Raw genomic sequence first — 27147 nt, forward strand, 5'->3', positions numbered from 1 at the left:
GTTCTATTAAGAACCTTGTACATTGATATTTTGGTGCAGTCTTTGCGTTCTTGAATCAGAAAGTTGGCGTATGTATATATATCTGTGTTTAAAGAAAGTACTTTCTTTTATTTTCTTATTTCGGTACAAATTTGTACAAAAAATGTGTACATCTAAAAGAAATTATTTTTATTTGTAAAACCAGGCTTTAGAATGCGCTGTGCTGTAAACAAGCTTCATTATAGCAAATCATAATTTTCTGTCACAAAACACATCATTGAGTGTAAGATATAATTCAATATATATGTATGTATATATATGTTATGTATGTATATATATATATATATATATATATACATTGAATTCCTTTGCGAGAGTATATCTAAATATTTTATTTCAATGAAAAATAATGTAAGCCTTTCGCGATTTCAAAAAAGAGATGACTATTAAAGATATGAATTTTCCATTAAAAATGACAACGAGATTCTACATGCTCCTAACCTATCTTGATTTATATTATACTTCGTTATTGTGTAATATACAAAAATAGTATTGTGTTTGACTTAAATTTTATTAGATAAGATATTATATAATATCTAGAGCAACAAATTGTTTAAATAATATATTATATTTTCGATTATTTTAAGTTCTCGCGTTCCATAAACGTATTCTTCAAATCTGCGAGTTTTTTTTTCTTTTGTCTCTTCTTAATGGAATCTTTTTTCATTAATCGTTCCTGTTGACTTTCCAGAGAATCCAGACCATTCACTAAATTATCTAATTTTCTTAACAATATCTCTCTAGCAATTTTTCTATTTTGTTCTAAACTTCTAGTTTGATGACATTTTATAACTAATCCTGTAGGTTTGTGTTTTAAAATTACTGCATTATTCGTCTTGTTAGTTGCTTGACCGCCAGGTCCAGATCCTCTAACATGTTGTTCTTGTAAATCATTTTCTTCTAGCCTGGGTACTTTTGAATAATCCAAGAAGCGATTGTATGATTTATATCGAATTTGTTCCTGGCTATTTAATAGGTTACTCCAATTGTTCTTGACTTCACGACATAAAAATCCGTACATTTTTTTAACAATCAATGGCGATATATGAGTATCATAAGATTGATTATTATATGCTCTATTTAACAGCTTCAGCATTGCTATAAACAATATATAATTATATTTGTTCAATTTCACTATAACGAACTATAGATTTACAATACTCGCTGATTTTGTAGAAGTTTTTGTCCTTTCTGAAAAAAATAACCTTTACGTTAAGTAATGTATATTGTTTTACTTTATTTAAACGCATTTGCAACTGGAAGTTTATAACAAAAATGCATTATATTTTATGATTACTTACTTGCAATTGAAAGTCAATCTCTATTTGATCAATTAAATGCTTATTTTGTTTAAAATTTTTACGAATTCTGTATCGAAAATATTCTTTGTCTGTATACTTCAAATTATCACCATAGCGCAATAAATCTTTGTATAATTTTAAAATCGTTTGTCTCATTTTATACTTTTATTTTAAAATTACAATTTTTCTGACGTTCGTTAAACTATTAGATTATTAGATTTTCTGATCATTAAAACTACGAATCGTCCTAACCTCCTAATGTTAGCGTTGCGTATTACTACTAAGGGATAAATCATCCGATCAAGTTTTTTCTAATATTTTAACATATATATGTATAAACACGCCCAAATAATCACAGTTGCAATTTTTCAGTTACAAAAAAAATATATGATTAATTCTTTTGATTACATTTAACTTTATCACTAATGTTATTACCATTACTAATTTATTAATAATTTTATTAAAATATTTTGATACCAATTTTATTTTTACAAATAGATTTAACATAAAAGAATAAATAAATTACACGTTAGTATACAAAGTAATAATTTATTTAAAAAGTTGTACTTTTGAATAAAAAACATTTGAAAAATTATTTGGTTTGTAAATATGATTTCCTATATTAATCCCATATAAACGAACGTTGCGCTGTTATAATTCTTGAAATTCCATTTCAAACAGTTTTTTAATTACATCATTCATTTGTAACTCTTCTGTTATTTCAATTATTAACTCCTCTATCAATTTATCAGATATCCTGTTTAAAAATATTTTTATCATTTAAAATTTGTAAGAAATATATAGGATAGTATACTCACCATGCCACGATATCCCATGGTTTATTTTGTGTATTGCTAGAATACATTGGCTTTGATTGACACAATTTTTTATATTCACATCTGTATGTTAGAAATAGTAATTCAGTTTCTTCTGAAATAGCAAGCTGCACTCCATTTTTGATGTTTGAATCAGTAACCTTTCCGTTATGAATAATCTAGAGATTTTGTTAAAAAACATATATAATTTCTATCTATTCTAATTAGATGGATTATATTATGTCACATACTTTTAGTGCTGTTTCATAATCTACTTGACACGAAGCATCACAATGTGTCATTTTAGGAACTTTGCCCATAGAAGATATACAAATTAATTGTACATTTTCATTGTGTCTTTTAATTTCAGATAAGCTGTCGCAATTCATAAAATATTCAATTTTATTGTGCTTAATGAAGATGTATTTTTATTACTGTATTCTATTTACCCATTAAGATTACAATGTGATTGTTCATAACTGGTTTTTGTTAAAGAAGCTTTAGTATCACAATCTTTAGGTGACTGATATTTTTGTAAAAATTCTCTTAATGTTTCCACAGACGTTTCCGAAACAGGTTGCATCTCCAATTCATTTTTCTATAATATAATTCACAATAGTGAATATTAAATAATATATTAATTTTCATTATATATATATGCATATATGTATATATAATATAAAATAAACTGCAATGAGTGTTACCTTTTTTGATACAAGAGCCACTAAGTCGTTTATTACAGGAGCTAGTGCAACCAAATGCTCCTTGGGAATTGTAGTTACTTTTTTAATTAAATCATCCTCCTCGTTAGTAAAATTGTTTGCTTCAATATTTACTCCTTTGCTTTTCGTATTTTTCGCCTCTCGCATTTCTGTAGATGTCCTTTTACGTATTGCGACCGATTGTTGTCCACTATTTGTTTCAGGTTTACGCTTAGTTCGAATTTCTATATTACTATCCTATTTTATAAAACCCAATGTTTTGTTAAATCCTCCTTAAGATATTTTATTTTTAATATGTCTTACATTTTCAGAATCTATCGTTAATCCATCCATCACAGTTCGAATGTCATCTTCTTTAGAATTATTTATATTTTTCGTGGAATCAATCTGAACAACGTCCCTGGAAGATGTTGTACGCGTTATAGGACTAGGATATAGTAGTTCTGGTAACGTATAATCCTGAGCGTATAGATTTCCGATTTCCTTAGTATTATTCTCATTTTCTTTCTGATAAGTATAGCCTGCAAAATATACACTTAAAGTTATAACATATTTAGAATAATATGTACCAAGTAATATAAAACCTGAAATAATTTTCGTATACTTTTTCTTCTTATATCGTTTCTTCTCTTTAGATTACCCTTAGACATTTTAACATCCATGCTGTACATGCTTAACCGATTAGATAGATTCTTGCGATTGCAACGCCCTTTGTTAGGTAAAAATATTGGTGCAGTAGTGATTACAGGTTGTACATTCTTGTGACTTGTGGATCCATATCTACTTTCTAAATTTAACTTTAATTTAGATAAAATAGCATCACATTTATTTTGAAGATTCTTCCCCTGCAGAAGAATACATTTTTAATAAATTGTATAATTTATAAATATTAATAATAAAATTTCCTATTTAAGCATTACCAACGGTATAATTGTAGTATCTCCTGAACAGAAATAGTAAGTAGAAATCTCAACTTTATCACAAATATTTATCAGATTGTAGACAACCTGTAACACATCTTGAAGTTTTGTAGAATGACCCTCAAGAATAGAGTTTGGAATATGTTTATAATAAGCAGTTAGAGCTTGTATCAATAATTGATGAGCAGCAACCAGCTTTTGCTTTATCATATCTTGATGAAATACAATATTCTTATATTGTTTTAATCCTAGTCTGGGAGAAATAGCTCTGATATGTCTTTGAATGCTTGTAACAAGTCTGTTAAGATTGTACAGATAATTTCTTGAAAATCTTATAGAAAATTCTAGTGTTTGCTGTTGTCTTCTTTTCAAATCACTATCACCATCTGGTAAAGGAATTCTGCATAATCTAAATGATATTTCATCTAGTAGTTCAGCAATTTTCTTTTGCATCGATAATAGTTTCTGTATGGTAAATGGATCTGGTTGTATATAAACAATATCATCTTTGTTATTACTTGAATCTGTATCAGAATTATTCTCAAAATGGTTGGTTGCACGAAGAAGTTGGTTTGTATAACATTTTTTCTCTGTGATAGAAGAATCTGACAAAGACTTTTTAGCCTTAGATTTAAAAACTGTTTTCTGTCCTTCAGATTCACTATACATATAAATATTACTGCCCCGAGAAGTTGGAACTGAAACATTAGTTTTACATGTACCCCTATTCTTTGTTAACGTTTTCTCCTTTGAATAATTGTCCCCGATGCTGTTTACCTAACGTAAATGAATTAATGAAAATTTGACGTAAGTTAGAACAATATAGTGAATTAACACATTATGGTACACATAACATAGATCAAAATAAAAGCTTCAAAACACTTACTTTTGTATAAATCACTTCATTTTTAACATTAGATTTAGGATTTCGAATTCCTTTACTTCGTTCAGGGAGGGCATCTTCTTCAAGTCTTTTAAGTTCTCTATCTACATTTTGCATATTTTCTTGCAACAGGTCTTTCATATTTTGTATAGAATAGTCAACATCTTTTTTGTCAAACCTCAAACTATTTAACTCCTGTTCTTTAACGAATGAAGCCCATATACGTTCCTCATCCTCTTTGCGTCTGTGTCTCTGTACATTTCTTACTATGTGTTTAAAATGACTTTCAGGTATATACTATAACAAAAGATATTATTTTATATTAATGGTTTTTGCCATTTTAATTATTATATATATTTAAATATGCTTGCATGTTTATATATGTGTATATATATACATATATATATGTTTACATATACAAATACCTTAAAGCTATAATCTTCAGTTACTTCTAAAGAAAGAAAATGTTCTCTATCTTTATTGCTTATTTCATTGGTTGGTCTATTTTCTACCATAAAAGACATTTTTTCTAGGATGAATTAAAATTTTGCAGAAGCGACAATCAAATCTTTTTGTTTACGCGACAGTATGGCAAAAATTATCTCAAAGGATGTGTGAACTCGAGGAAAATGGGTGTAACCCTATTTGTTTCGAATAGTAATATAGAAGAAAGTTAAAAAATTGTCTTCTATTCGGTTTTTGAACAGGAGTTAAATTAGCATCTTAACCTCGATCTTTTGACAACATACCAAAAATACTTCAGAGTATTCTTTTACATCGAAATTAGGCCTCTATTGAATGTTATATATTATATGTATCTATGTACATATATACATATGTATGCATAGATGTTTAAAAACTAAAAACACGTTTATAAATACACGTCTATTTTAGTTGATATAAATAATTTTTACTTATATTTAAAATGAAACACAATTTAGATTGTAATTTCTCAATGTTCAATTTCTTTAATACATCGGAAAATATTATATCAATACAAAAATTCTTTTGCTTCGTTAGAAATTACAATCAATTAAGTGCAGAAAACTACAGGAAACTTTACAATAGAAATATTTTGACAAATGATTCTTAATATGATTATGTATTAAAAATTAAGCAATTTTCTTTTAGTTGGACAAATTTTTAACTCATGAAGATTTACAGAATACAAATATAAATAAATAAGTTAAAATAGTATTGATAAAAGCTTGGGTGCGGTTAAGGCGTGCTACCATTTGTTAAGTATCATTGGATCAATACTCATGCGCGCAAGGATATAGAAAATACAAGTGTCATGGTTGTGAACGAGTTTTGTCCTGCGTATCTGAATAGTCTACCTGACGATCTATACCTTTGCGCGCTTGCTTTTCAAATTATCCAAGTAATCAGCATTACGATCAACCTTTATTATTCTTCTGTTATGATATCATTAATACATTGCTATACGTGCTCCCAAGAATTTCAAATCTCCTTATCTAAATATATTTAATCAACTATTTCTTAGAAACGACTAAATTTCTCTTAACAGTTTATTGTAAGTGACCGCAAAATTGTTGCTAAACCGTTAACCAATCCTTAGTTAGTTCGACGTGACGTCAGGAAATTCAGGCGCAGAATCACAATCCACCAGGCTCCCGATTACTTGCATGTTGTCGATTTTTCGCCTATTATTACGCAAAACGTCTGGAAATTTAAATCTGATTTGGTAATGTATAAGAAGACAATTTCTTCATTCTTTCTGCAGATTTAATTTATTTTTATTTCTTTTTATTTTCTGTACTTGTCACATATCATTTTGTAATACTTATATTTTTACAATGATAAAATATGCCGAATAACAATTTAATATTATGGAATGATCTTAATGGTAACGAAAAACGATATGTTACTTTTCTGTTAAGAAACAAAACGATATTGCTGTATTTGCATTTTAAAACATATTAAATTTTCAAATTAATAGTCATTTAAACATTTTAAACAGTGTATTTCATTATATGAATATTTTATATTTCAATGTTTCTTCTATTTTTTATATCAGATGATGTTTTATTTGAATTGTTTCAAATTATAGTGTAATACCTTTTCAGATTTCCAAAACATGATATACATCTAAGAAAAGCTTTTTCTAAATAAGAAAGTAATTTATATCTCTGTGATTTTTGTTTGTGCGTGTGTGCAAAAAATTTTATATGTCATTGAATTTGCTAATATTTATGTCCTTATATATCAAGTAAACATACATTTTTTCAAAATGGCATCTACAGTATTAGTTAAATTATCAACTGTACCGTTTCCTCAAGTAAGTATCAGTTATATTTTATTTAAAACATAAATATTCATCTAAATAATATACATATTACTTTTAGGGAAAGAAATCACCATCAGAGAGAGATATAGTAACATTAACAGATAGGAATGAAGGATTGAATCAAAGTATAAGACATCAAACTATAAATATTGATAGAATAGCTCAACTGGAACAAAATATGAAATTTTTACAAGAACAACATCAAGCAACTTTGGTGGCTTTACACCAAGAAGTAGAATCATTACGTCAAAAAAATAGAGGTAAGCAGTAAATCATAACATTCTTTATCAATAATATGTTTGTTTCTCCATGGATAAATAAATCCCTAATACTTCGTAATTATGTGTAGATTTACAGTTTCAATTAGTATTCTCAAAAGGATCTACTTATGTACCTAGCAGTCCTTCTTCTCCTGAAGATAATGGAAGTGGGTTTGTGAAACCAAAGGTATGCTTTACAGTCTTGACGTGTTTCATGTAGATGTATACGCGTATATGCTCATGTGTGATATCAGGAACTTTAATTAGAAATTCTCTTTTACAGGGTAGCCCAGTATGTGTGAATGTTACACCATTACAAGTGGAACTTTTGGAGAAAGATTTACAAGATACCAAAATATCTTTACAAGTACTTAGAACAGAAAATCAGTATTTTTCTGAAATTATTGAAGAGCAGAAAAAGTTAGTAGTTGCAATAATTATCGGAAGTACTTAATTATAAATTATAAAAATAATTTTGTTCATTGCAGAAAGTTGAGTTCAATAGAAGAACAAAAGATAAATAAGAAGTCAATGATAGATGTAGGAATTCAAGTAGGACTTCATTCCCCTCGAGCACATTTAATTGCATGCTTTGAAGGCACAGAAGCAGCGATAAAACGATTACGCAAACAAAATGAGGAACAGAGAGAACAAATTGCAACATTGAAAGCAACATCACCAAATATGAATGGTAATAAAGGAGCTCGATCTCGTGACAGTAATAATAGTCATCATAGTCGCGGCTCACCTACGAGCACTATACAAGAACAAACTCCTCATATATTTCCACCATTACAGAGCTACTGGCATCACAAGTCATTTAGGTAATGAGGACTTAAAATGTTTATTACTATTTCAACATATATATATTTTACAGTTTATTTATAGTACCATATTGCAGGAACGGAAGAAATCGACACAATAAATCAGACCATCAGACGGAGATGGATTCGACTATGTTACCACAACTTCAAAATGGCAATATAAAATTAGATACGATGATGTTTGAATCTCTATGTTATCGATCTCGTGGTCATCGTAATTATTATCGCGATGAGAGTAATCGAAAATATAGAGGAAACATTTCACAAAAAGATCGTAGAGATAGTGAAAATCATCACCATCATCACCATCATCATCATCGACGAGATTACAAGGATAGGAGTTCTAAAAGTCATCAAAAAGAATTTCCAGATTCAGCAGAAGGATCTAGCGAAGCTGATAATTCTGCGGGTGGTAAATCATAAAACAAAAGTAGTCTGTTAATATACTAGTTATGTAGCAGACTTCCTATTCTTTACCTATATACGAACAATTACGAAAGACTCTAACAACGGTATATTTGTTAATAAAAGAACAATCTACGTTTTCTTATATCTGCTTTAATAAGATAGTATTAGTTATATGCATACAGCTTGGAGTAGGATAGTCGTAATATCAAATTAAAATTACGCAATCTTTAATGTAAAAATCTAGTCAAATTTTACTCATTATAGACTACTAATATAAAAACAAAATATTCGTGCTTAATGGATACAAAAGTATTAGCTTGTACGATTATTTCTGCTGTTACAAAATAAATAGAAAAATATATGACTGTACCATTTTTAATCAGAAAAGTGACAATATATTTCTCTCCGACAGAAAATATGATCACAATGATGATTAGAAAGAATATGAAAATGAATAATAATAATAGTTACAATAATAGTAATAGTAATAATACAAATAACAATGAAAATGTTACAATCGATATTTGTGCAATGCTATGTTCTCAAGCTTTGAATGATAAAACCTTACACTTAATGTACACGTATGATATTTCAGTATTGTGTACATATATAATTTTCTTTTCTAGTATTATTTATATAAAATTGAGACTTAACATATAATTGAATGATTCAGTGATTATTTTTTGTTATATTTTTTAAATAATTTGACAACATTTAATAAAATGTAAGTGATGTAAACATGAAAACTGTCCTGTAATGTTTATTTATTTAGTAAGATTGTAAAAAAATAATTAAATGTCAGTTTTTGTTTTATTTATTCTCTCCTTCACCTGAAACCTCTTTTTGTATTTTTCACTAAATTTTAATAAGAATAATTAATATCATTAAACATATAAAAGAAATATTTTAAAAGATACAAAGATATCCATATATATACTAAAAATGTAAAAATTAATCAGTTATTAGCTGTTGTCATAATAGAGAATTATTCTTTAAAACAACGATACTTATATTTGCCGCGCAATAGCTCTTCGTATTAGAATCTATCAGGTATGGCAATTTTTATGGTTATGACTTGATATTGGATAGTTAACCAAGATAATCGAGATGTAAATTGTATGGACGATAGTTACTGTTTAATTATGCAGAACTGTATAATTTAAAATAAAATCTAATAAGAGGTATAATAACACATCTATATAAAGATTTATTTCTACAAACGTAATTATTATTAAATTTTGAACCTTTCTATATCAATTGAAATGATACATTTTAAAAAAAATGTATTTAGTTATTCTCGTTAATAGTATCTTGACTATTGAAACAAATATAATACAAAATATTAAAAGATTTTTTTATTTTTCATACTATATAACGTATAAAGATGAAAATGAATTAAACGTTGGTCGTAGCAGAAATGGTCGTCTCTGGAAGAACTCATCTCTGATCGTACCATAGTTATATAACTGTAATTGTATTTATATGTATCATAAATCTATTTGAGAACCACTGAGAAATGAAAACGGTTGTGTTGTGCGTTGTGAGTTGTGCATTATATTTGAATTGGTAGAAAATCTTGAAATTACGCGCGAATGTTGGTTGGTTTAGATATAACCAAAAAAAAAAAAAAAAAGAAAAATAATAATAATAAAATAAAATAAAATAAAAAATTAAATATACGTAGATTTGATGTCTTAGAATTTAAACAGTAGGTGTATCATTTTAATTTGTATCTCTCGATATTTATTAGTTGATTACAATGTTAAGACATCTGAGATGAACATCAATTGAAATCCTTATGCTAAATACTTAATAAATATATAGGAACTATATTATAACTACATTGTGTTTGTGTATCTCAGATGGTATGAAAGTGTAAGATAACAAAATTTTAAAGAACAGAAGAAAAATTAATTAAAAACAATAAACTTTAAATATATACATATGTATATGTGAATAACTAATTGAAATTTTTAAATGACACACATGACTGAGGTAAGTATATTCTAAATATTGTAATGAAAATTACATTTTTTATAAATTTAAAATTTATATTGCTATAGGTAAACTTTGCCGATTTTCAAATGGAAGAAAGATACAAAAAATTAGAACGAACTTTAAAATTAGCTTCACTTAGACAGGAAAACAGAACTGAAGATGTATCATGGCCATTACTTACATCCCCTAGTATTTCAAGCATTAATGCAGATCCATTTGACTCTACTACTAATATTCCATCTTTACAAGTTTCCAAAATTGATAGTGAAGTTGTTTCTTCAAGCAATAATTTGAGGAATATACTGTTGAAAAAGAAAGGCATTAATAGTAATCACAAAATGATTGCTACATCTAGCGTTAAGAAGTTTCGAGAAGAAAATGACTGTTTAAAAGATCGTCTTATGATGCCACCACCCAACTTTAATAATCATTTTTGTATCAAAAAGAAATTAAACAGCTTAACATCTCCTAATGCAAAATCTTTACCACGAATTAGAAGTAATTCCTCTGATATTGACATTGAATCACCTAAGAAAAAAGGAAATCACAGATTTTCTAGTAACGATGGAAACTATATTGACAGCTTTATTCCCTCACAAATTAGTTGTGATAATTTTGAAAATAAAAATGTTAGAATGTTTACAAAATGGAAAGTTATGTTAAATGAACAAAATGAGTTGGTTATTAAAGGAAAAATTGAGTGGTAAGATATGCAATATATACTGAGAGTTTTAATTTATTTGCTTTTTAATATTTATTTACTATCGATTTTATTATGTTAGTGGGAAGGTTGCTCAGAGTAAGCCTATTGTAAGAAGATTAACAAGTACTAAGATAGTATCCGTTTTTAAACATTTGTATCACTTGCAAGGAAATATTGTTGATGATGAGTATGGTAAATATCTTATAGTATTTATGTATGTGTGCACATGTTTATGTTTTGTATATATTGTATATTATTTCTTTATATTTAGAATTACCAGATTATGTTCGAGGTAAATTTTATAGTGGATTTCCTGATGATTGGGAAAATGTTTATCAAATTTGGAGAACATTTGTACAGCAAGGATGTAGTGCAACTTTTCGTTGGCCTACTCCCATTACAGATAGTGATGATGATTTAAGAAGTGAAATAACAGATATCACATTTTTCAATTCAAAAAGCCCTAAGAATAAAAGATCAAATTTGATGCCTTTTGAAGAATTCTATGCATCTGAAGCATCAGTTAATCTTGACTGTACATATAATATTTTGCAGACAAAGGAAAAACAAAATCTCAATTCACGTAGCTGTCAAAAAAGTGATTCATTCACACAAACATGTTTATCTGATACAATTAAGAACTCGCCTTACAGAGAAGTCAGCATTCAATCTTTAAAAAATCAATATGGTAATGATAAAGAAAATATAAATTTGAATTGCACTAAAACTACAGTGAACAGTTTGAAGGATAAATTGAACGTTATTGTAAACAACTTAACAGATAAAAATTGTGATGAAGAGTGTGTGGGTAAAATTATTGAAATATTTGATTGCTTAAATTATGTTGTATCATACGGGACAGTTAAATATAATGGATCTAATATTGAAAATTCAAAATTGAAAGGAGATAAACATGTAGTGGAAGAACGATATAATGGGATAAATGATAAGTCTCAAAATTGGGTAGAATCTGAATCAATTTCACTGCAACGTTCTGTAAATAGTACAGTTGCAAATCATAACAATTCATTACGAAGAAAGAGAACTTTTGCGGAAATGAGTAAAAATAATGATATCAGTACTTCCGATAGTGAAAATGAAATTTATGTAGGGGTTCCAAGGATACCGATAAATCGAATAATACGACAGAAAGACATATTACTGAAGCCTTGTAAACGTAGAATACGAAAAAAAACAATGTATCAAAACCATGATGCCATAGAAAAACAACATATTTCAAACGCACCATCAATTATGTCAGATAACAATAATGGGAGCTATATAAAAACAATAAGGTCTGAAAAAGAAAATGTTACAGATTTTAATGATTCTAGTATCAGTATTATAGAAGACGAGAGGGCTCATTTAAAGGTAAAGGGATATATAAGCTCAAATATTCAAAATGATGTAGATAAATATGTGAAATCTGATATCATGGGAAGAGAACAATGGGGAAAACCAAATGATTTTACGAAAATCGAAGATACACAGGAAATCCAGAAACATTCTGTACAACAGAATTCAACAGTTATTAATAAACCTATCAACTATTTGCAATATTCTAATAAAAATACAACAGACAATCCTGATCCTGAACAGACAGATCCTGAGTTTACTATGGCTAAAAAATGCAATAATACAATGACGCAAACGAATTCTTACTTACAGGAAAGCAGACATAAGAACGATCAATATCAAAATCATTCATCCTGTCAACAATATGAAGAATTATTATTACATCCAAAAAATACCATGACTGAAATGACGAAGCCTGTTGTAATTAGCTCAGTTCCTATTGATATAGAAATTAGAAATACACAATTACGTTTCTTACAAGATCCAAAGGTAAATGTAATTAAGGACGAAAATAAGGCCGTTAAAGATTTAAATGAAAAAGTTAAAAATAGAAATTTGACAAAGAAAAGGTCTCCTATGAAATCTAATGCTATTTCAATAACGAACTCAAATTTATTATCTGATAGTACGCAATATTCTGAAGAATGTAGTAACATTCAATCGAGTAATGTCGATCCTATTATTTTGAAAAAGTCATTACAGGATAATTTAAAAGTTTCTAGAGATAATAAATTTATGAATAATTGTAAACCGAAATTATTATCTGCTTGGACACCGAACATTTTATCCAAATCAGGATTACATTTAATTTTTGAGGGAAAATTATTAAAGTAAGTAATTAAATTGTATAATGCACATTATTAATTTGGTATAAAACACATCATTATATTTATGTAGCGAAGTTGGCCACATCATACATAGGAAGTTTAAAACGGATATAATATTTCGCCGAGTATCACAAAAATTGGTCGAGACAATTCATCATGAATTTTATCAATTAATTGGTGACTTAAATGATACGAAACATGGTTAGAACTTGAAATATAATATTTAATAACATTAAAATATTTATAATTATATTTTATATATTAACGATATTATTCTATTTTATGTAGTTGTACCTAAAGAGTTGGTGAACCAGTGTCGTTATGGTTGCCCCACCAATATAGAACAGTTTTGTGAAATATGGAAATCATTAGAAAATGGTAAGCTCGTGATAAATAATAATAATAATAACAATAAGTAATCAATGATATTGGAAGTATGTATCTATTTCAAATTCTAAATAGAGAAATTATTTGTGTTTAAGCTGATATTACCGATTCGGTACACATTATAAATGTTGGTGTGAGTTCAAAAGGTAGAAGAATAATACCTCCATTAAGTTATTGGAGAGGTAAGAAATAAAGATTTATTTTTTCTTATCTATAAAATGATACATATCATACGTGACATGATTATTTTTGAGCCTTTACCATTTTCAGGAGAGCGCATTGTTCTAAAAGACAACAACCCAGTATATAATCCTGGTACTTCTCAAAACTCTCTAATAGTTTCTCCTCGTAAGTCTTCTGCTAAAAGCAACGACATAAAAAAGAGGAAAAACAGAAGTGATAGCAGCAAAAACAAACAATTAAACATATTGGCACAGGTAACAACTATAATTAATTAATGTAATCGTTATAATGTGCTGAACTTTACAAGAAAGTGCTAAATTTATTATCGTAGAATGTACCTACAATTTCACCAGAGAAATTGGTTAAACCCACTAAAAATAATACAAAATTAGTCGGACACAACAGACCCACAAGGATTGTAACAAGAAGTAAGAGAAAAGCTTTGCAAGAAGTATCAGAATCAAGCGTTTCCAGTGATGATAAAAATATTCCCGCATATGAGGTAATATCACTTATTTAATTCTTTGTCTTTCTCTTTCTATAGGTTTCTAATCTTTTTCTTTACTTTAGTAGAATCAGAAAATGACATTTAATTCCGGAAATATAATAAGTAAAGACGATGTAGAATCCATAAATGTTGAAAATTTGGTAAGTGATTCTTCAATGACATTTATATTTATCAATACATTTTATAAAATTACCAAGTATGTAATTACATTATTTTCGTAGCATGAATCTCGCATAAATCTTGTTACAACGAAACCGACAAAAACAAGATCAAACGCGAGAAAAGATATCGAACCGAATACGTCACTTAGCACTCTTCCTAAACAAATGTAAGGTATTTACAGTTATAATATCAATTTTGTGATCTTACATTCAGTAGTATTGATACCGTATATTTATTCAGTCTTGGAAATCAGCCATCAGCTGGAAAATATCGTGATGTAGTATATACGTATTATCAAGATGTTGCAGGTAAAAACGACATATTATCAGATGATCAAGTCTCTCATGTATAAAGCAATACGACGTTGAAAAAATTTTATTTATACGCACGTTTTACAGTTATGACTAATATAGTGTAAGTGTTTTGTTACATTTTTAAATAAAAAAACAGATATATGACTATTGTTCGTTTGCTGATATATGTTGTTTATTTTTGTTTCAATTGAAAGAGGATATTATATGCACTACTACTTACTAGAAAAATTAAGTAAACTTACAAGATAAAATTGAGTTTATTGTTTAATGGTGTAATTTAACAATTGTATAAAGTATGTAAGAAACATGCTGCATTTCTAAGTTAAAAACATAAGAACTGTACAATAATCCAGCATCAATAAAATTAAAATTCAAATAAAAATATATAACTTTTATATGAATTAATATATGCTAAATAAAAATATAAGAAAAAATTCAAGGTTTTACTTTTTACATTGCACTCAATATATATATATATATATATATATATGTATATATATGTATAAATAAATATATATATTTTTTAAAGACAATCGAGTATGTAGTTTAATAATATAACATATATATACATATATAATATATATATACATATATTATATGTATCGTGTGTATGCACGCACACGTACACACATATGCGATACATATATATATATGTTTTATTGTTTATTTAAATATATGAACGTAAAAGAAAATGCTGTTAAAGTTAATAACTGGGCTCGGTAAATGGTTTTATACAGTACTTTTAATGCTCAACGTTAAGAGCATTTTGAATGAGATATAGGTCGTGATTCTTTTACAACTTCTATCAAGATCTTTCTTTTTATATCACATGATATGATATAATCGGAAAGTATGATATATTTTGTATAAGCGAACCTGTTAACTTTCATCATATAAAGGAGTACCATCTCCACTAAGAGACATACTTCGAGGACTTGAATTAGTGTGTGGTGTACCTCGAGGAGATTTATAAGAAGGTGTCCGATTCGAAGTTCTATTTCGCGGCGTTGTTCTTCCAACCGATTCTTCGTAATTTCGTGGAGTTCTCCTAGATTCTTCATATCTTGGAGTAGAGGTACTAAAAAAAAGGCGGGGAGGGAAAGAATTTAAATAAAAGAAAGAAACGCATAAAAAAATTATATAAGTCAAAAGAAATGCAAAAAGAAGAGACAAATACTTACGACACACGTGGTCCACTTTTTAATCGTGCCCATGCTTCTGCTGCTTTTTTCCAATCCATAGGATCGCCTGGTGTTGACATTGGAGGCGTAGGTCTATGCGATGGTGTTGATCTGTGATGTCCTGTAGAAGTTATCCCTGAAGGTGGAGGTGGATGAATGAAAGGACCTTGCTGATGATTAGGTGTTTGTTGCCCATATCTTGGAGTTGGTTGACCATGATGATGTGGAGTATGATGTGGCGTTTGATATGGTGTCATAAAAGGTGTTTGTCCCGAAGGTGTGTATGGAGTATTAGGATAAGTATGAACTCCACCATAACCAGCGGCATTCGCAGTTCCTGGTGTGTGTGGTGGATAATGATGAGGAGTCTGATTCGCCACTTGCGATAAAGAATGTAACATATGATGCGGAAGATTTTGCGCCACTCTTTGTATGGCTTCTTGATTCATTCCTATAATATTACAATAATGTTGATGTCAAACAATTTCGAAAAATTGATGAAAGTTGAAATACGTACCACTCACTGCTCCTGGCGTTGTATGATAAGGTGTTCTAGATGTCATTGCTCCACGTGGAGTACTAGGAGTAGATTGTCCAGGTACCGGATCACGAAAGTGTTCTTTGAACCATCGGAACAAGTCGCTCACTCTACCAAACATTTGCCCTCTGAATCTAAATCCTTCTGGTGATACTGTTACATATTCGTGACGACATCGAGTTCGCGGAAGATAAGACAGTAAAAACTTTCCAGGATAGTTCTGAAACAATGCAAAAACGTACACGAAATGTTCGAATCTTATTGCACGTCCGAACATATTTGAAAACGAATCTTACTAACCTTTGCAGCAGATATTATATACGGAATTCCTCCAGGATTTTCCTTCTTTTGTTCTTTTAATATCTCTTCCGCTTTATCCTTAATGCCTTCTACAGCTGGTTTATAATATTTAAAGTCCAATAATTCCGAAGCATATGCAGCCATAGGATTAACATGTCTCGCAATAATTTCATCCAAATCCTCGAATTCTTCGTTTCCAATCCACAAGCTTTGACCGAGAGAAAAGGCATTTTCTTTTCCCTCCTCTCTAACATCGATATGCTGATAAATCTCATCAGTAACTTTCCATGTGACAGTTAAATGATCAGCACCTTTACTGCTCGGTCTAACTATTGCTTCCCCTTGCTTCATAGTCTGCATTAACTTTTCAGCTTCTGCAAAACTGATGTTGTGAAAAGAAGGATGCACGATTACGCGTTTCACATATGTCTGCCGTTGCTTCGCTTTCTTGGCATCTTCTTCGACTTTCGCATCTCTTTGTTCTGCTTCTGTGTCATAAAACGGATCTCTTTGTGGTCTAAAAGTAAGATTAAAATAATTAGAGAAAATAACATTTTAAAACAAACGCACGCACATATACACGCACGCACGTGCGTTCGCGCATACGGACACATTTACGTACCTCCATTCGTGATTTTTATCCGCGAGGTCGCTACTTTTACTTGTACATTCGACGCTGAATCGCTCCACTTCAATCTTTATTATCCGACAATGTATTATTTGTCCTATGTTTACTCTCTCTTCAGGATTCGCAACGTGTCTGTCAGATAAATTTTTTATATGAATATAACCAGATATTCCATTATCTAATCTTAATCTCACGCCAGTAGCTTTGCCGGGGCAAGCTCCGGCGTCAAAATGATTCCATACTTCGGATAATTCCGGAAAATCATTTTTCAAACAGAATGGACATTGCCACAATCCAGTTTCGTCGTTTCTTACGGGATTGGCTTGATCCAATTGATCACCTTGCGGTTTTCTGTGGCTTATCCCTATTACTGTGGCCAAGACTAATTTCCCTACGTAAAATGTTTCCGGGGTTTCCTTCGTTAGAATATCGAACAACCTTTCTGCGCTCAGTGACTGATATGGTACACGTAAATCTTTATATCTGCAATTTAATTCTGCTCTGATATCATATAAAGTGACACATTTATTGCCAAAACCTTGTCTTTCAAGTTCTTCCGCGAACGCGTCCAAATCAAGATCTTTCAGTCTTTCAGGAGATTCGAGAATCTCTTCCAGTGCTCCGGCTGGATTAGCATCTTCGTCGTCGTATTCTAAAGCGTCGACTGCCATTTTTCTCGCCCATTCATATGTTTCGGGATGTACTCGAGACCCATCAAGGACTTCGACATATGCTTCGGTGCTGTCTCCTAAACTGTTTGTATCTATCTTGATAAAACCCGCACAGTTAATAAAAACCTTAGGTCCCATGTGACAAGAAGTTACAAGCTGAGTTCTATTTTCCAACCTTTGATTGGTTTGTTTCAACATTTTGATCAATGCCTGTCCTTTCCTTGGCCCCAAACCACACACAAATTGAACTAAATTCCCGCAATAAGCTTGTTGTACCGCCTTATTCACATCAACACCAACTTCGTTTACACGATTCACGAATTCTAAATATAAATTATCCAAAAGTTCATCTTTCGGCAATTGATCTTGCAAGTTGTGATACTTTAAACATAAAATTTCTTCGTCAGCGGTGCATAATTGAGAAAATTCCACCAAGGGATCTTGCATTCTTCTGCCCAATGAGATAGCCTGTCGCAATAATTCCGGATAATCCCGAAATTCGGATACACCTTTATTACTGTTCGAGTAAATTTTAGCCAATTCATTGTCACAAATTTCTATCTTAATGTTTGGGAATTGTTCTTCTTCTACTAGGTTCGCGATACATTCTTTAATATCAGCCGCGATCATCATTGCCTCTCTTGATTCACCACCTATAACTACAACATGCGGCTTTTTTGTTGCTATAAAATTTCGAATTGCTAACAAGTCGGCTTCTTTCATGGCTTTCTCGTCCTCTCGGTAACTATTCTTTCGTTTCATTATGTGTGGCAATCTCAAATAATCTGTACATTCCCCATCCGGTGCGATTAGACAAGTGAATGCGGCTTGAGAGTATTCTGGGACATAAGCTAAACCCATTACCCGAAGTCCTTTACTAGTATCCCATTCCTCATCTTCTTCCTCTGGAAATTCACAGGTATAAGGAGCAACTTTAATCCAATTGTACATTTTACGACCACATGCTCTCATTACGCATTCTTTAGCTTCTGCAATAAGATTTGCTTTTAGCTCTTTCTTTAGACTCGGTAAAACAATACGTGTAAGTGCCATTTCAACACTCCCAACTCTCAATGCGTTCCAATCCTGGACATTTTTACTAAACTCGTCTCGGTAGTAAAGTTGTTTCATTTCGTCAACGTAGTTGTTACTAGTATTCCCTTCGATACTATCACTCAATGTTATCGTAATTAATTTATCTTCTTCGGCTATAACCAAATTTAGGAACTGATCTCCAACCAGATCTCGCACTGGCTTATCCTTCAAATACTTCATCCCATAAACTGGATGGTTTTCGTCGATCTCTTTGATTCCTTTTTTTGTAGGTTTTACAGATATCTTTGCTCTTTCCATGTACATTTCTCGGACACACTTCCTTACCAAAGGTTCACGTGCTAATTGAATAGCTACCATTAATTGAGCAGCTTTTAGTACTTCTTCCGAACTACTAAGTATTTGACTACAGTATTCATTAGCAATGGTTAAAGGTTCCGTTGGCTCCTGATCTACTTCGTGTCGCTGATAATTGTCTCGTAAATTTTCGGCAAAATGTTCGGGAGTGAGACCGAACTTTTTTGCGAGGTTATCGAGGCCGGCCCGCCTGCAAATAGAATATGGACCAGTCCGAACAGCCTGTTTTAATGTTTCATCTGTTTCCTCTTCTTCCTCTACATCCGCCTCCTCTTCCGGCAGAGGATCTTCTCCGTTTTCCTCGGCATCCGCAATTTGTTGTTTTCGTTTTTGAATCTTTGCTTCTTTCCGTGCTTCTTTCTCCTTCTGACGAGCAGCTTCCTGCATTGCTGGTATCTCATGACTATAATATAACATGAAGTGGTGATAAACGTCATTTAGTTCCTCGCTGGTTTGCACATTTTTCAATCGTTCTATGTCGTCATCTTTAATCAATCGTACGTTATCTGGTAATGGAGCATCAGGATTTTTCATAATTTCATCTAACTGATAATTTCGCATTTTATCAAATAATTTTAATAAATTTTCTTTTCTCTGACGAAGTTGACACCACTTGGCGTCAAATTTGTACACTTTCCAGAGATCGTTAATGTTTAGTTCCGGTAGGACATATTCCTTTCTATAAAACGATATGAAAGGTACTTCGAATTGTTGATTTCGCATAAAGTCTAAAGCTTTTTTAATTTTACCGATCGTTTGAGGCCCTTTCCGAGCTCTTTCTTTAGCCTCAGCGTTTAGGTGTGCATCTTGAATTGAAATAGTTGGTCGACAGAACGCCTGTTTATAGATCCACTCTGCCTCTAAGTCTAGTTCATCAGAACCCTCTGCAACTGGTGTAACAGGAACAGTACGAAGTTGCATTCTCTCCGGTATATCTGTGTTCCGTATTTCATTATCCATATCGGTAAAATGACCGCGTTTAAGTTCGCTTGGTTCGTAAATTTCGAAAATACTTTTTCTCGTAGTTTTCTTTTTCAACTGTTTTTTCGGCCTTCGCGGTCTCTCGGCGTCTTCATCGTCCATGTATTCATCTTCTTCTTCTTCCTCTTCTTCCTCTTCTTCCTCCTCATAGTCCTCTTCGCCGTATTTACCAAATTCATCATAATCAAAATCAACACCAAAAATGTCTTGTGCTTCTTGCAAAGCTGCATCAGAAAATATTGGCTTTTTCTTTTTGCGTTTCTCGGCAATTGGTCTACCATCATCGTCAACAATAAAATCATCAGCGTCTGTGTATTCTCCTTCACTTCCTTCCTCGTCAAATGTGTCGACTTCAGGTCTGTGACTACGTTCGCTCCGCCTTTCATCTTCCTAACACATAATAAAAATGGGGAATGAAACGAAAAAGAATAGATACAGAATAAATGAAACAATTTTTCTTCAAAGGTATTTTTATGTCCATTTTTACATACCATAGCAATCTCCCTTTCCTGATGTAAAGATAGAAATAAGCGCAAAAATATTGGGTATGTAATAGAAAGAAGTACAGATTTTGGACTAGGATATTTTAATAGTAATATAACTTACATCGCCAGAACCTTCGAAAAGTTCGTTTGCAATAGCATCTCTATCATCGTCTGCCTCCTTTTCCTGTTCCTCCTCTGATTCCTCATCTTGTATCCTTCGGAGGCGTTTAAAACGTTTCTAAAGTAAAGAAGTATATCACTTCATTTGTACTTCATATATAAGTTTACATACTTTAAATAAATGCATCAATTTGCACTTACTCTTTCAACTTTGACTCCTAAATTTTCTTCTATCAAGTCATAATCTTCATCTTCTAAACGATCGTCAAAGTCCTCATCATCACTTTTTTTACGTTTTTGAGATACTCCAGAAGCATCACTATCATCTCCCTCACTTTCTTCTATAGGGTTGTCGTCAATGAGATCCTTAAGTTCCTCCCGTAAACGATCCTCATCATCTGTAAATAAATGATAAGCATATTATGGTCATTCACTAATTATAGAATAAAATAAATGAAATATTACTGTATTTAGATGCATAAAAATTTAAAAAAAAATTATGATGTATGAACCTTGGAATGTATTATTCTATCCTCACCTTCCTCTTCTTCTTCATCACTTTCTTCCATAGCTTTTATTTTCTTCAGTTTCTTTTTCTCATTATCGTCTAATTCCTTCTCCTCCTAAATTTTAATAAAAAATCGATTAGTGACAGAAGTTTCAAACGATTAAAGAATATACATATAGATATACATATGATATCATTATAACAGCATTATATAAATAATGATAATAAACTCAACGATATAAATACCTCGCTTTCTTCTGCTTCTGAATGTAAAAAATCAGCCATTTTGTGAAACAAAGTTTGGCGTCTCAATTGACGGGAGTCTTTGTTCGTCTTCACCGACGTGGAACAACAGAGCGTTTACGGATGAGACAAGAACAAGAACTGAATGTTGAACATTAGACCCAACTAGGTGCAAGAACAGTGAGGAAATGAGAATGCTCACACCCACTGTTCTACTTGTTCTGCAGTACAGGTGCTGCACCCACGCGGCTAAGTGCTGAAGTTGTTCTATGTTATTATATATAAGAACCTATTTAGTTCCACCACAAACGAGCTATACTGGCTGCAGCAGTTCTACGCTACAAGAGCCTATTTCATTATACGGGAACTAATTGGTGTTATCGGCACTCCAACCAATCTCGAACGATCACTACATTCGATCAACCACGGGGAATAAAAAGAATGAATGAATCTTTTACCAACACATTTATTACATTTTCCTGATAAAAACGAGGCCTAACATGATTTAATTTGAAGTATATTTGCTTACTTAATAAATAATAATTGTGTGGCGGCATCATCACGTCGGGGTCACCAATTTGAGGTGTATGTGTTGCTCGTGGAAGAAATATAGATAGGACACGGGCGCCAGAATTCGAACCCGGATCCCGAACGTTCGTAACCTAAGGCGCTAACCACTGCGCTACCGTCGTCCGGTTGTAGTTCGCGTCGAGTGACGGTATTTGTTGTCGGGTGCCGCCACAATTGAATACATATCAGATATAATATATGATAAACTAATAAAAAATATAAAAGATAAATAAATAATATAGAACCAACTAAGTTTAATTATCGTTATTATCTATCTTGGGTAGGGAAGTAGAACCATACAATGAAATAGGCTTTTATAGCATGAAACCACAGCGAGTATACCTCGTTTGTAGTATGGAACTAAATAGATTCTTATATATGCTAACGTCGAACACTTGGCCGCTGAGAGTAGCACTAGTCTGAAAACAACCAGTATTATAAATGTGAGCATTCTCATTTGCTTGGCAGAAATCTTTTAGTTTTGGCATTTCTACATGAAAAACTCTAGTGAAAGAAAACCATTGACTTACTTGATAAAATTTTTATATTTTCGTTGATTCTCAATTTATAAATATCTTTCCAATATCTTTAATAAATATCTTTCCAGTAAATATCTTTCCATTTGTTCTTGCTTATTTCATTAGTATCACGATTACTTTTTATAACTTTCGTTTCATATCATTAAAAAAATAATATAGCATGTCATACTATGTTATTACATAGTTCATATTTACGTGATACTTCACAATTTGAAAGTTTCGGTTAAACTTCTTGTCAATAAGTGATTCAATTGTAAGAATTAGATATTTATTTATATTCTGGATTATTCTAACATTTATATATACAATTTAATACAAATGTTGTACTTTTTACAATTAGGTAGAATTGATAAAGTTTACAGAAATTCAAATGGAGGAAAGCTTGAATCAGTGGCAAGATTCGCCCGGTGTTACAAAGAAAACGAGATCTTATGTTATTTCCGATAGCGATGAAGACAGTGAGAATACCGAGAAAGAACAGATTTTTGTAATTGAAAGTAGTGAAGCTAGCGTAAATTCATTAGCGGAGGAGTAAGTAGTACATTTTATTTAATGTAATATTGCGAAATTTAATATTTAATTATGTTCTTTATATTTTAGAGATTCTTCATCCGAAGAATTATCGTCAACAGAGGAAGGAATTAGACGTAGAATTAAAAAGCATATCCCTCAGTATTCTGACAGTGAAGATATCAGTGATCATAATGAAAATGATTCTGTATCAATCAGTAGTAGCGAAGAACATAATACTGATGACAGTACATCAAATGGTATCAAATTCGATTATTTTCATTAGTAAATATAATAGCTTTATATTTGATATGATTAGTTATGTTTGCTAGACGAGATTGAAAAAATGATGAAGAGTAATGACAAAATATTAATGGAAGAAGGATTGAAAGATGTTCCAAGGAAAATCCAAGATAATTTAGAAACTAATGCTTCTAATATATCTAAAAATATATCCAGCAATAATAATTTGATGAAAGAACATGTTTCTAAGAAAAGAGAAAAATGTGAAGAATCATATTTTTCATCTGATTCGGGTATAAATATTTTCAACATTTCTTACTTCAAAACTATATGTATATATATATACACATATATATCATAAATTTATTATGTTTATGTTAAATTGTTTTACAGAATCACATACAGACGAAGAAAGTAGTTCACAGCTTGGAACTGCAATATCTTTAGCAAAACAAGAAATAGGTGTTAATAATATAGATCCAGTGATAGCACAGAAAAGAGCTCTGCTTGTTTGTAAAATGGAACAGTTACAAAATGAATTGAGTAAGACAAAGGTAAATTCCAATAGTTAATAGGTAGTAATGGTTAAGAGCGAAATATACATTGTAAATGCTATATATATTTCCAGTTATTGCTTACTGCCGGTAATATCGATTTATTGCCAGATAAAGGAAAAAGATTACATGAAAGTATTGTAATGCAAGAAAGAGAAATAGAAACAATTGCAGCTGCATTAGAAAGAACACCTTTGACACAAATTATTAAGTCTGAATCACACTCTGTAAAGCAAGAAATGTCATTTGTCGAAGAAGAAAAGAAGGAGAAAGAGCCATATTCTGAAAAATTTAATTCGTATTATGATTCATGTAGTATACGATCGAAATTAAAGTCATCCGCAGAAAGTGGAGAACTTGGGAAACAAGCTCAAGCAACGTTAGACAGAGAACGATCATTGACGGTTGATAGGTTGCAAGATTTACATGGATCTCTTGTAGCTAGACCGACCGAGGAAGACAAAGCGGAAGATCCACAAGGCTTAAAAGTAAAATTAATGCCTCATCAACAGCACGCGTTGGCATGGTTAATGTGGAGAGAGCAACAGAGGCCTCCTGGCGGTGTTCTCGCTGATGATATGGGTTTAGGTAAAACTTTAACAATGATATCTCTGATTATAGCCAGTATTGCTAAAGGAAAATCGGAAGAATCGAATTCCGAGGAATGGGTGCATTGTGATCCATCGATGGTACAGCGTTGTAAAGGGGGTACACTCGTAGTTTGTCCCGCTTCCTTGTTATCACAATGGGAAAATGAAATAGATCGTAGATGTAAACGTGGTATGCTCTCTGTTAAAGTTTATCATGGTACAAATCGGGAAAATGTACCAAAAAGATTAGCAAAAAACGATGTTGTTATTACAACGTATAATATCTTGCTCCGTGAATTTAAGAGTAACTCTATGGCCTACAAAATTCATTGGGAACGCATTATATTGGACGAAGCGCATGTAATCCGGAATCATAAAAGTCAAGCTTCTCAGTCAGTGTGCGGTTTAGTAGCGAATAAACGATGGGCTCTTACTGGTACACCCATCCAAAACAAGGAAATGGATTTATATCCTATTTTAAAGTTTCTCAAGTGTACTCCTTTCGACGACTTACGAGTATGGAAACGCTGGGTAGATAATAAGTCAACCGCTGGTCGTCAACGATTGGCAACTGTGATGAAAACGTTAATGTTACGTAGAACAAAACAAGAACTTCAAGCAAATGGCATGTTAGAAAGTCTTCCAGAAAAATTTGTAGAAGAGATACTTATAAAGCTAGATCCAGAGGAACAGTTGGTATATGAAAAAGTGTTAATATATTCTCGTACATTGTTTGCTCAATTTTTGGCTCAAAGAGCTGATAAGGATCATATGGTTGATTTAGCTGCTGGAAAATATGATAAACCAACGTTTCTTTCGAATCCAAGTAAGTACTTGTATACATTATATTTTGTTAGTAATGCATCAAAATAATTGTTTGTTTTTTCTACTGATTGTCAGATAAAAATACTCAGTTTACGAAGGCGCAAAACAAGTTATTATCATTACACGCTGATGTCAAAACGCACGAAATTTTGGTTCTTTTACTAAGATTACGTCAAATTTGTGTTCACCCGTCACTTATTCACTCGATGCTAGATGAAGAAGATATAGAAGATAGCGATATAAGGGAAAAGGAAGACGTCAATTCAGATTTATTATCACAAATGAATAATATAACATTAGAAGAATCAGAAAATAACGAGGAGGAGACAAACGAAAAAGAGATTGGCATTGATCGCAGAGTAGCTAGTAATTTACTCACGTCTAAAAATCCTGTGTTTAAGTGCGATCGCGTGAGCTCGAAAGTGAGTTATCTTGCATATTCTCAAGTATGAAATATCACGCATTTGTATTTGTTGTTTGGCATCGGTTGGCTGATACGAATTTACTTATACTTGCATCTTAAACGCAGATAAGGAAGGTGCTTGATACAGTTACAGACATTTTACAAAAAAATGACAAAATAATTATCGTTTCACAATGGACGAGTACGTTGAATATTATTGCATCTTGTTTGTCCTCGATAAAAGGCGCTAGTTTTAATATGTTCACAGGCAATGTGCCGATTAAGGAAAGACAGGTAGTTTTTTAATGAAGTGATAATTTTCGATCATATCGAGTAATGCTGTTTGAAACGTGTGAGGTATTTTTACAGGGCATAATGGATTCATTTAACGCTCCGAACGATGACCCGAAAATATTATTGCTTTCGCTTACCGCTGGAGGGGTTGGATTAAATTTGGTAGGTGGAAATCATTTGCTGTTAATAGATATTCATTGGAATCCGCAATTAGAAGTGCAAGCTCAAGATAGGATCTATCGTTTCGGACAGAAAAAAGATGTCTTCATATACAAGTTAGTAATAGTCTTTGCTGTAACATTTGCAAAAGTTCACGAGAAGAGACCGTTATTTAATGTTGTATTATATTTCGTAGATTTATCTGTCGGGATACCATAGAAGAGCGTATAAAAAATTTGCAAGAAAGGAAAATCGAAATAGCTCAGAATGTTCTCAGCGGCGATAAGAACTCCGCTGTCTCGAAACTTACGCTTAACGATCTCAAATCTCTCTTTGGCCTTTAAAATATAAACTTTTTATATAATTTTATTTTTTAATAGACTCGATTATAATATAAAGAACGCTCGTTTTTAAATATCTTTACCTTTCTCTTATCATTAAGGCATCGAATCATTTTATCGCAATATTAAATCATTT

At 31.2% G+C, this 27147-nt stretch overlaps 7 protein-coding genes across 17 annotated transcripts; 3 read left to right on the forward strand and 4 right to left on the reverse strand.

The window, feature by feature from the left end:
- Positions 1-531: 531 nt before the first annotated feature.
- LOC126863907 (mitochondrial translation release factor in rescue) lies at positions 532-1135 on the reverse strand. The gene has a single exon (XM_050614629.1). It carries the CDS (start codon positions 1133-1135, stop codon positions 617-619), a length of 519 nt encoding a protein of 172 aa, XP_050470586.1. The 3' UTR covers positions 532-616.
- Positions 1136-1153: 18 nt separating this feature from the next.
- On the reverse strand, positions 1154-1761 carry LOC126863913 (MIEF1 upstream open reading frame protein). The gene is made up of 2 exons (XM_050614639.1): positions 1341-1761; positions 1154-1230 (listed from the first exon to the last, which is right to left on the reverse strand). The coding sequence occupies exons 1-2, from the start codon at positions 1494-1496 to the stop codon at positions 1192-1194; spliced, it is 195 nt and encodes a 64-aa protein (XP_050470596.1). The 5' UTR covers positions 1497-1761; the 3' UTR covers positions 1154-1191.
- Positions 1762-1875: 114 nt separating this feature from the next.
- On the reverse strand, positions 1876-6180 carry LOC126863850 (uncharacterized). 3 transcript variants are annotated; one of them, XM_050614489.1, is made up of 10 exons: positions 6032-6180; positions 4684-4977; positions 3798-4574; positions 3482-3722; positions 3181-3398; positions 2860-3114; positions 2605-2753; positions 2407-2530; positions 2159-2334; positions 1876-2097 (listed from the first exon to the last, which is right to left on the reverse strand). In XM_050614489.1, exons 2-10 carry the CDS (start codon positions 4819-4821, stop codon positions 1992-1994), a joined length of 2184 nt encoding a protein of 727 aa, XP_050470446.1. In that variant the 5' UTR covers positions 4822-4977; positions 6032-6180; the 3' UTR covers positions 1876-1991. The 3 variants fall into 3 exon arrangements, with proteins under 3 accessions (XP_050470446.1, XP_050470444.1, XP_050470443.1); XM_050614487.1 differs by lacking the exon at positions 6032-6180 and adding an exon at positions 5430-5917; XM_050614486.1 differs by lacking the exon at positions 6032-6180 and adding an exon at positions 5106-5917.
- Positions 6181-6236: 56 nt separating this feature from the next.
- On the forward strand, positions 6237-10119 carry LOC126863887 (uncharacterized). Its single transcript, XM_050614572.1, has 7 exons — positions 6237-6385; positions 6768-6979; positions 7047-7248; positions 7338-7435; positions 7532-7668; positions 7737-8072; positions 8150-10119. The coding sequence occupies exons 2-7, from the start codon at positions 6932-6934 to the stop codon at positions 8493-8495; spliced, it is 1167 nt and encodes a 388-aa protein (XP_050470529.1). The 5' UTR covers positions 6237-6385; positions 6768-6931; the 3' UTR covers positions 8496-10119.
- Positions 10120-10270: 151 nt separating this feature from the next.
- Positions 10271-15080, forward strand: LOC126863841 (uncharacterized). 4 transcript variants are annotated; one of them, XM_050614463.1, is made up of 12 exons: positions 10271-10475; positions 10544-11181; positions 11261-11373; positions 11453-13367; positions 13435-13565; positions 13653-13742; positions 13847-13933; positions 14022-14188; positions 14266-14436; positions 14508-14582; positions 14664-14775; positions 14845-15080. In XM_050614463.1, exons 1-11 carry the CDS (start codon positions 10458-10460, stop codon positions 14772-14774), a joined length of 3516 nt encoding a protein of 1171 aa, XP_050470420.1. In that variant the 5' UTR covers positions 10271-10457; the 3' UTR covers position 14775; positions 14845-15080. The 4 variants fall into 4 exon arrangements, 3 of the variants coding, with proteins under 3 accessions (XP_050470420.1, XP_050470419.1, XP_050470421.1); XM_050614462.1 differs by having other exon boundaries at positions 14664-14770; XR_007688990.1 differs by lacking the exon at positions 14845-15080 and having other exon boundaries at positions 14505-14582; positions 14664-14696.
- Positions 14952-22174, reverse strand: LOC126863836 (transcription elongation factor SPT6). 2 transcript variants are annotated; one of them, XM_050614430.1, is made up of 10 exons: positions 21987-22174; positions 21771-21855; positions 21434-21630; positions 21234-21350; positions 21119-21136; positions 17560-21017; positions 16938-17454; positions 16617-16857; positions 16100-16550; positions 14952-15996 (listed from the first exon to the last, which is right to left on the reverse strand). In XM_050614430.1, the coding sequence occupies exons 1-10, from the start codon at positions 22023-22025 to the stop codon at positions 15798-15800; spliced, it is 5322 nt and encodes a 1773-aa protein (XP_050470387.1). In that variant the 5' UTR covers positions 22026-22174; the 3' UTR covers positions 14952-15797. The 2 variants fall into 2 exon arrangements, with proteins under 2 accessions (XP_050470387.1, XP_050470388.1); XM_050614431.1 differs by lacking the exon at positions 21119-21136.
- Positions 22175-22294: 120 nt separating this feature from the next.
- LOC126863847 (transcription termination factor 2) lies at positions 22295-27071 on the forward strand. Of its 5 annotated transcripts, none has more exons than XM_050614481.1 (10): positions 22295-22996; positions 23433-23623; positions 23693-23862; positions 23935-24138; positions 24239-24399; positions 24474-25815; positions 25890-26236; positions 26344-26511; positions 26587-26786; positions 26867-27071. In XM_050614481.1, the coding sequence occupies exons 2-10, from the start codon at positions 23463-23465 to the stop codon at positions 27012-27014; spliced, it is 2901 nt and encodes a 966-aa protein (XP_050470438.1). In that variant the 5' UTR covers positions 22295-22996; positions 23433-23462; the 3' UTR covers positions 27015-27071. The 5 variants fall into 5 exon arrangements, with proteins under 5 accessions (XP_050470438.1, XP_050470440.1, XP_050470439.1 ...); XM_050614483.1 differs by having other exon boundaries at positions 23455-23623; XM_050614482.1 differs by lacking the exon at positions 22295-22996 and adding an exon at positions 23010-23159.
- The last annotated feature ends 76 nt before the right edge of the window (positions 27072-27147 follow it).

This window comes from Bombus huntii, chromosome 3 (genome assembly GCF_024542735.1).
Source record: "Bombus huntii isolate Logan2020A chromosome 3, iyBomHunt1.1, whole genome shotgun sequence".
Classification (NCBI taxonomy): Eukaryota; Metazoa; Arthropoda; class Insecta; order Hymenoptera; family Apidae; genus Bombus; species Bombus huntii.

Coding starts and splice junctions, on each gene's coding strand:
- LOC126863887 (XM_050614572.1), top strand. CDS start 6,932: ATGGCATCTACAGTATTAGTTAAATTATCAACTGTACCGTTTCCTCAA. Junction 7,436..7,531: donor GTGGGTTTGTGAAACCAAAG/GTATGCTTTACA, acceptor TCTCTTTTACAG/GGTAGCCCAGTATGTGTGAA. Junction 7,669..7,736: donor ATTATTGAAGAGCAGAAAAA/GTTAGTAGTTGC, acceptor TGTTCATTGCAG/AAAGTTGAGTTCAATAGAAG.
- LOC126863836 (XM_050614430.1), bottom strand. CDS start 22,025: ATGGCTGATTTTTTACATTCAGAAGCAGAAGAAAGCGAG. Junction 21,631..21,770: donor TGATGAAGAAGAAGAGGAAG/GTGAGGATAGAA, acceptor ATTTATTTACAG/ATGATGAGGATCGTTTACGG. Junction 15,997..16,099: donor AAAAGTGGACCACGTGTGTC/GTAAGTATTTGT, acceptor CCTTTTTTTTAG/TACCTCTACTCCAAGATATG.
- LOC126863841 (XM_050614462.1), top strand. Junction 13,368..13,434: donor TTTGAGGGAAAATTATTAAA/GTAAGTAATTAA, acceptor ATATTTATGTAG/CGAAGTTGGCCACATCATAC. Junction 14,771..14,844: donor AGCACTCTTCCTAAACAAAT/GTAAGGTATTTA, acceptor ATATTTATTCAG/TCTTGGAAATCAGCCATCAG.
- LOC126863850 (XM_050614486.1), bottom strand. CDS start 5,204: ATGTCTTTTATGGTAGAAAATAGACCAACCAATGAAATAAGCAATAAA. Junction 4,978..5,105: donor CTGAAGATTATAGCTTTAAG/GTATTTGTATAT, acceptor CTTTTGTTATAG/TATATACCTGAAAGTCATTT. Junction 3,723..3,797: donor ATACTACAATTATACCGTTG/GTAATGCTTAAA, acceptor ATTCTTCTGCAG/GGGAAGAATCTTCAAAATAA.
- LOC126863907 (XM_050614629.1), bottom strand. CDS start 1,135: ATGCTGAAGCTGTTAAATAGAGCATATAATAATCAATCTTATGATACT.
- LOC126863847 (XM_050614481.1), top strand. CDS start 23,463: ATGGAGGAAAGCTTGAATCAGTGGCAAGATTCGCCCGGTGTTACAAAG. Junction 24,400..24,473: donor ATGAATTGAGTAAGACAAAG/GTAAATTCCAAT, acceptor ATATATTTCCAG/TTATTGCTTACTGCCGGTAA. Junction 26,787..26,866: donor AAAGATGTCTTCATATACAA/GTTAGTAATAGT, acceptor TATATTTCGTAG/ATTTATCTGTCGGGATACCA.
- LOC126863913 (XM_050614639.1), bottom strand. CDS start 1,496: ATGAGACAAACGATTTTAAAATTATACAAAGATTTATTGCGCTATGGT. Junction 1,231..1,340: donor AGATTGACTTTCAATTGCAA/GTAAGTAATCAT, acceptor TATTTTTTTCAG/AAAGGACAAAAACTTCTACA.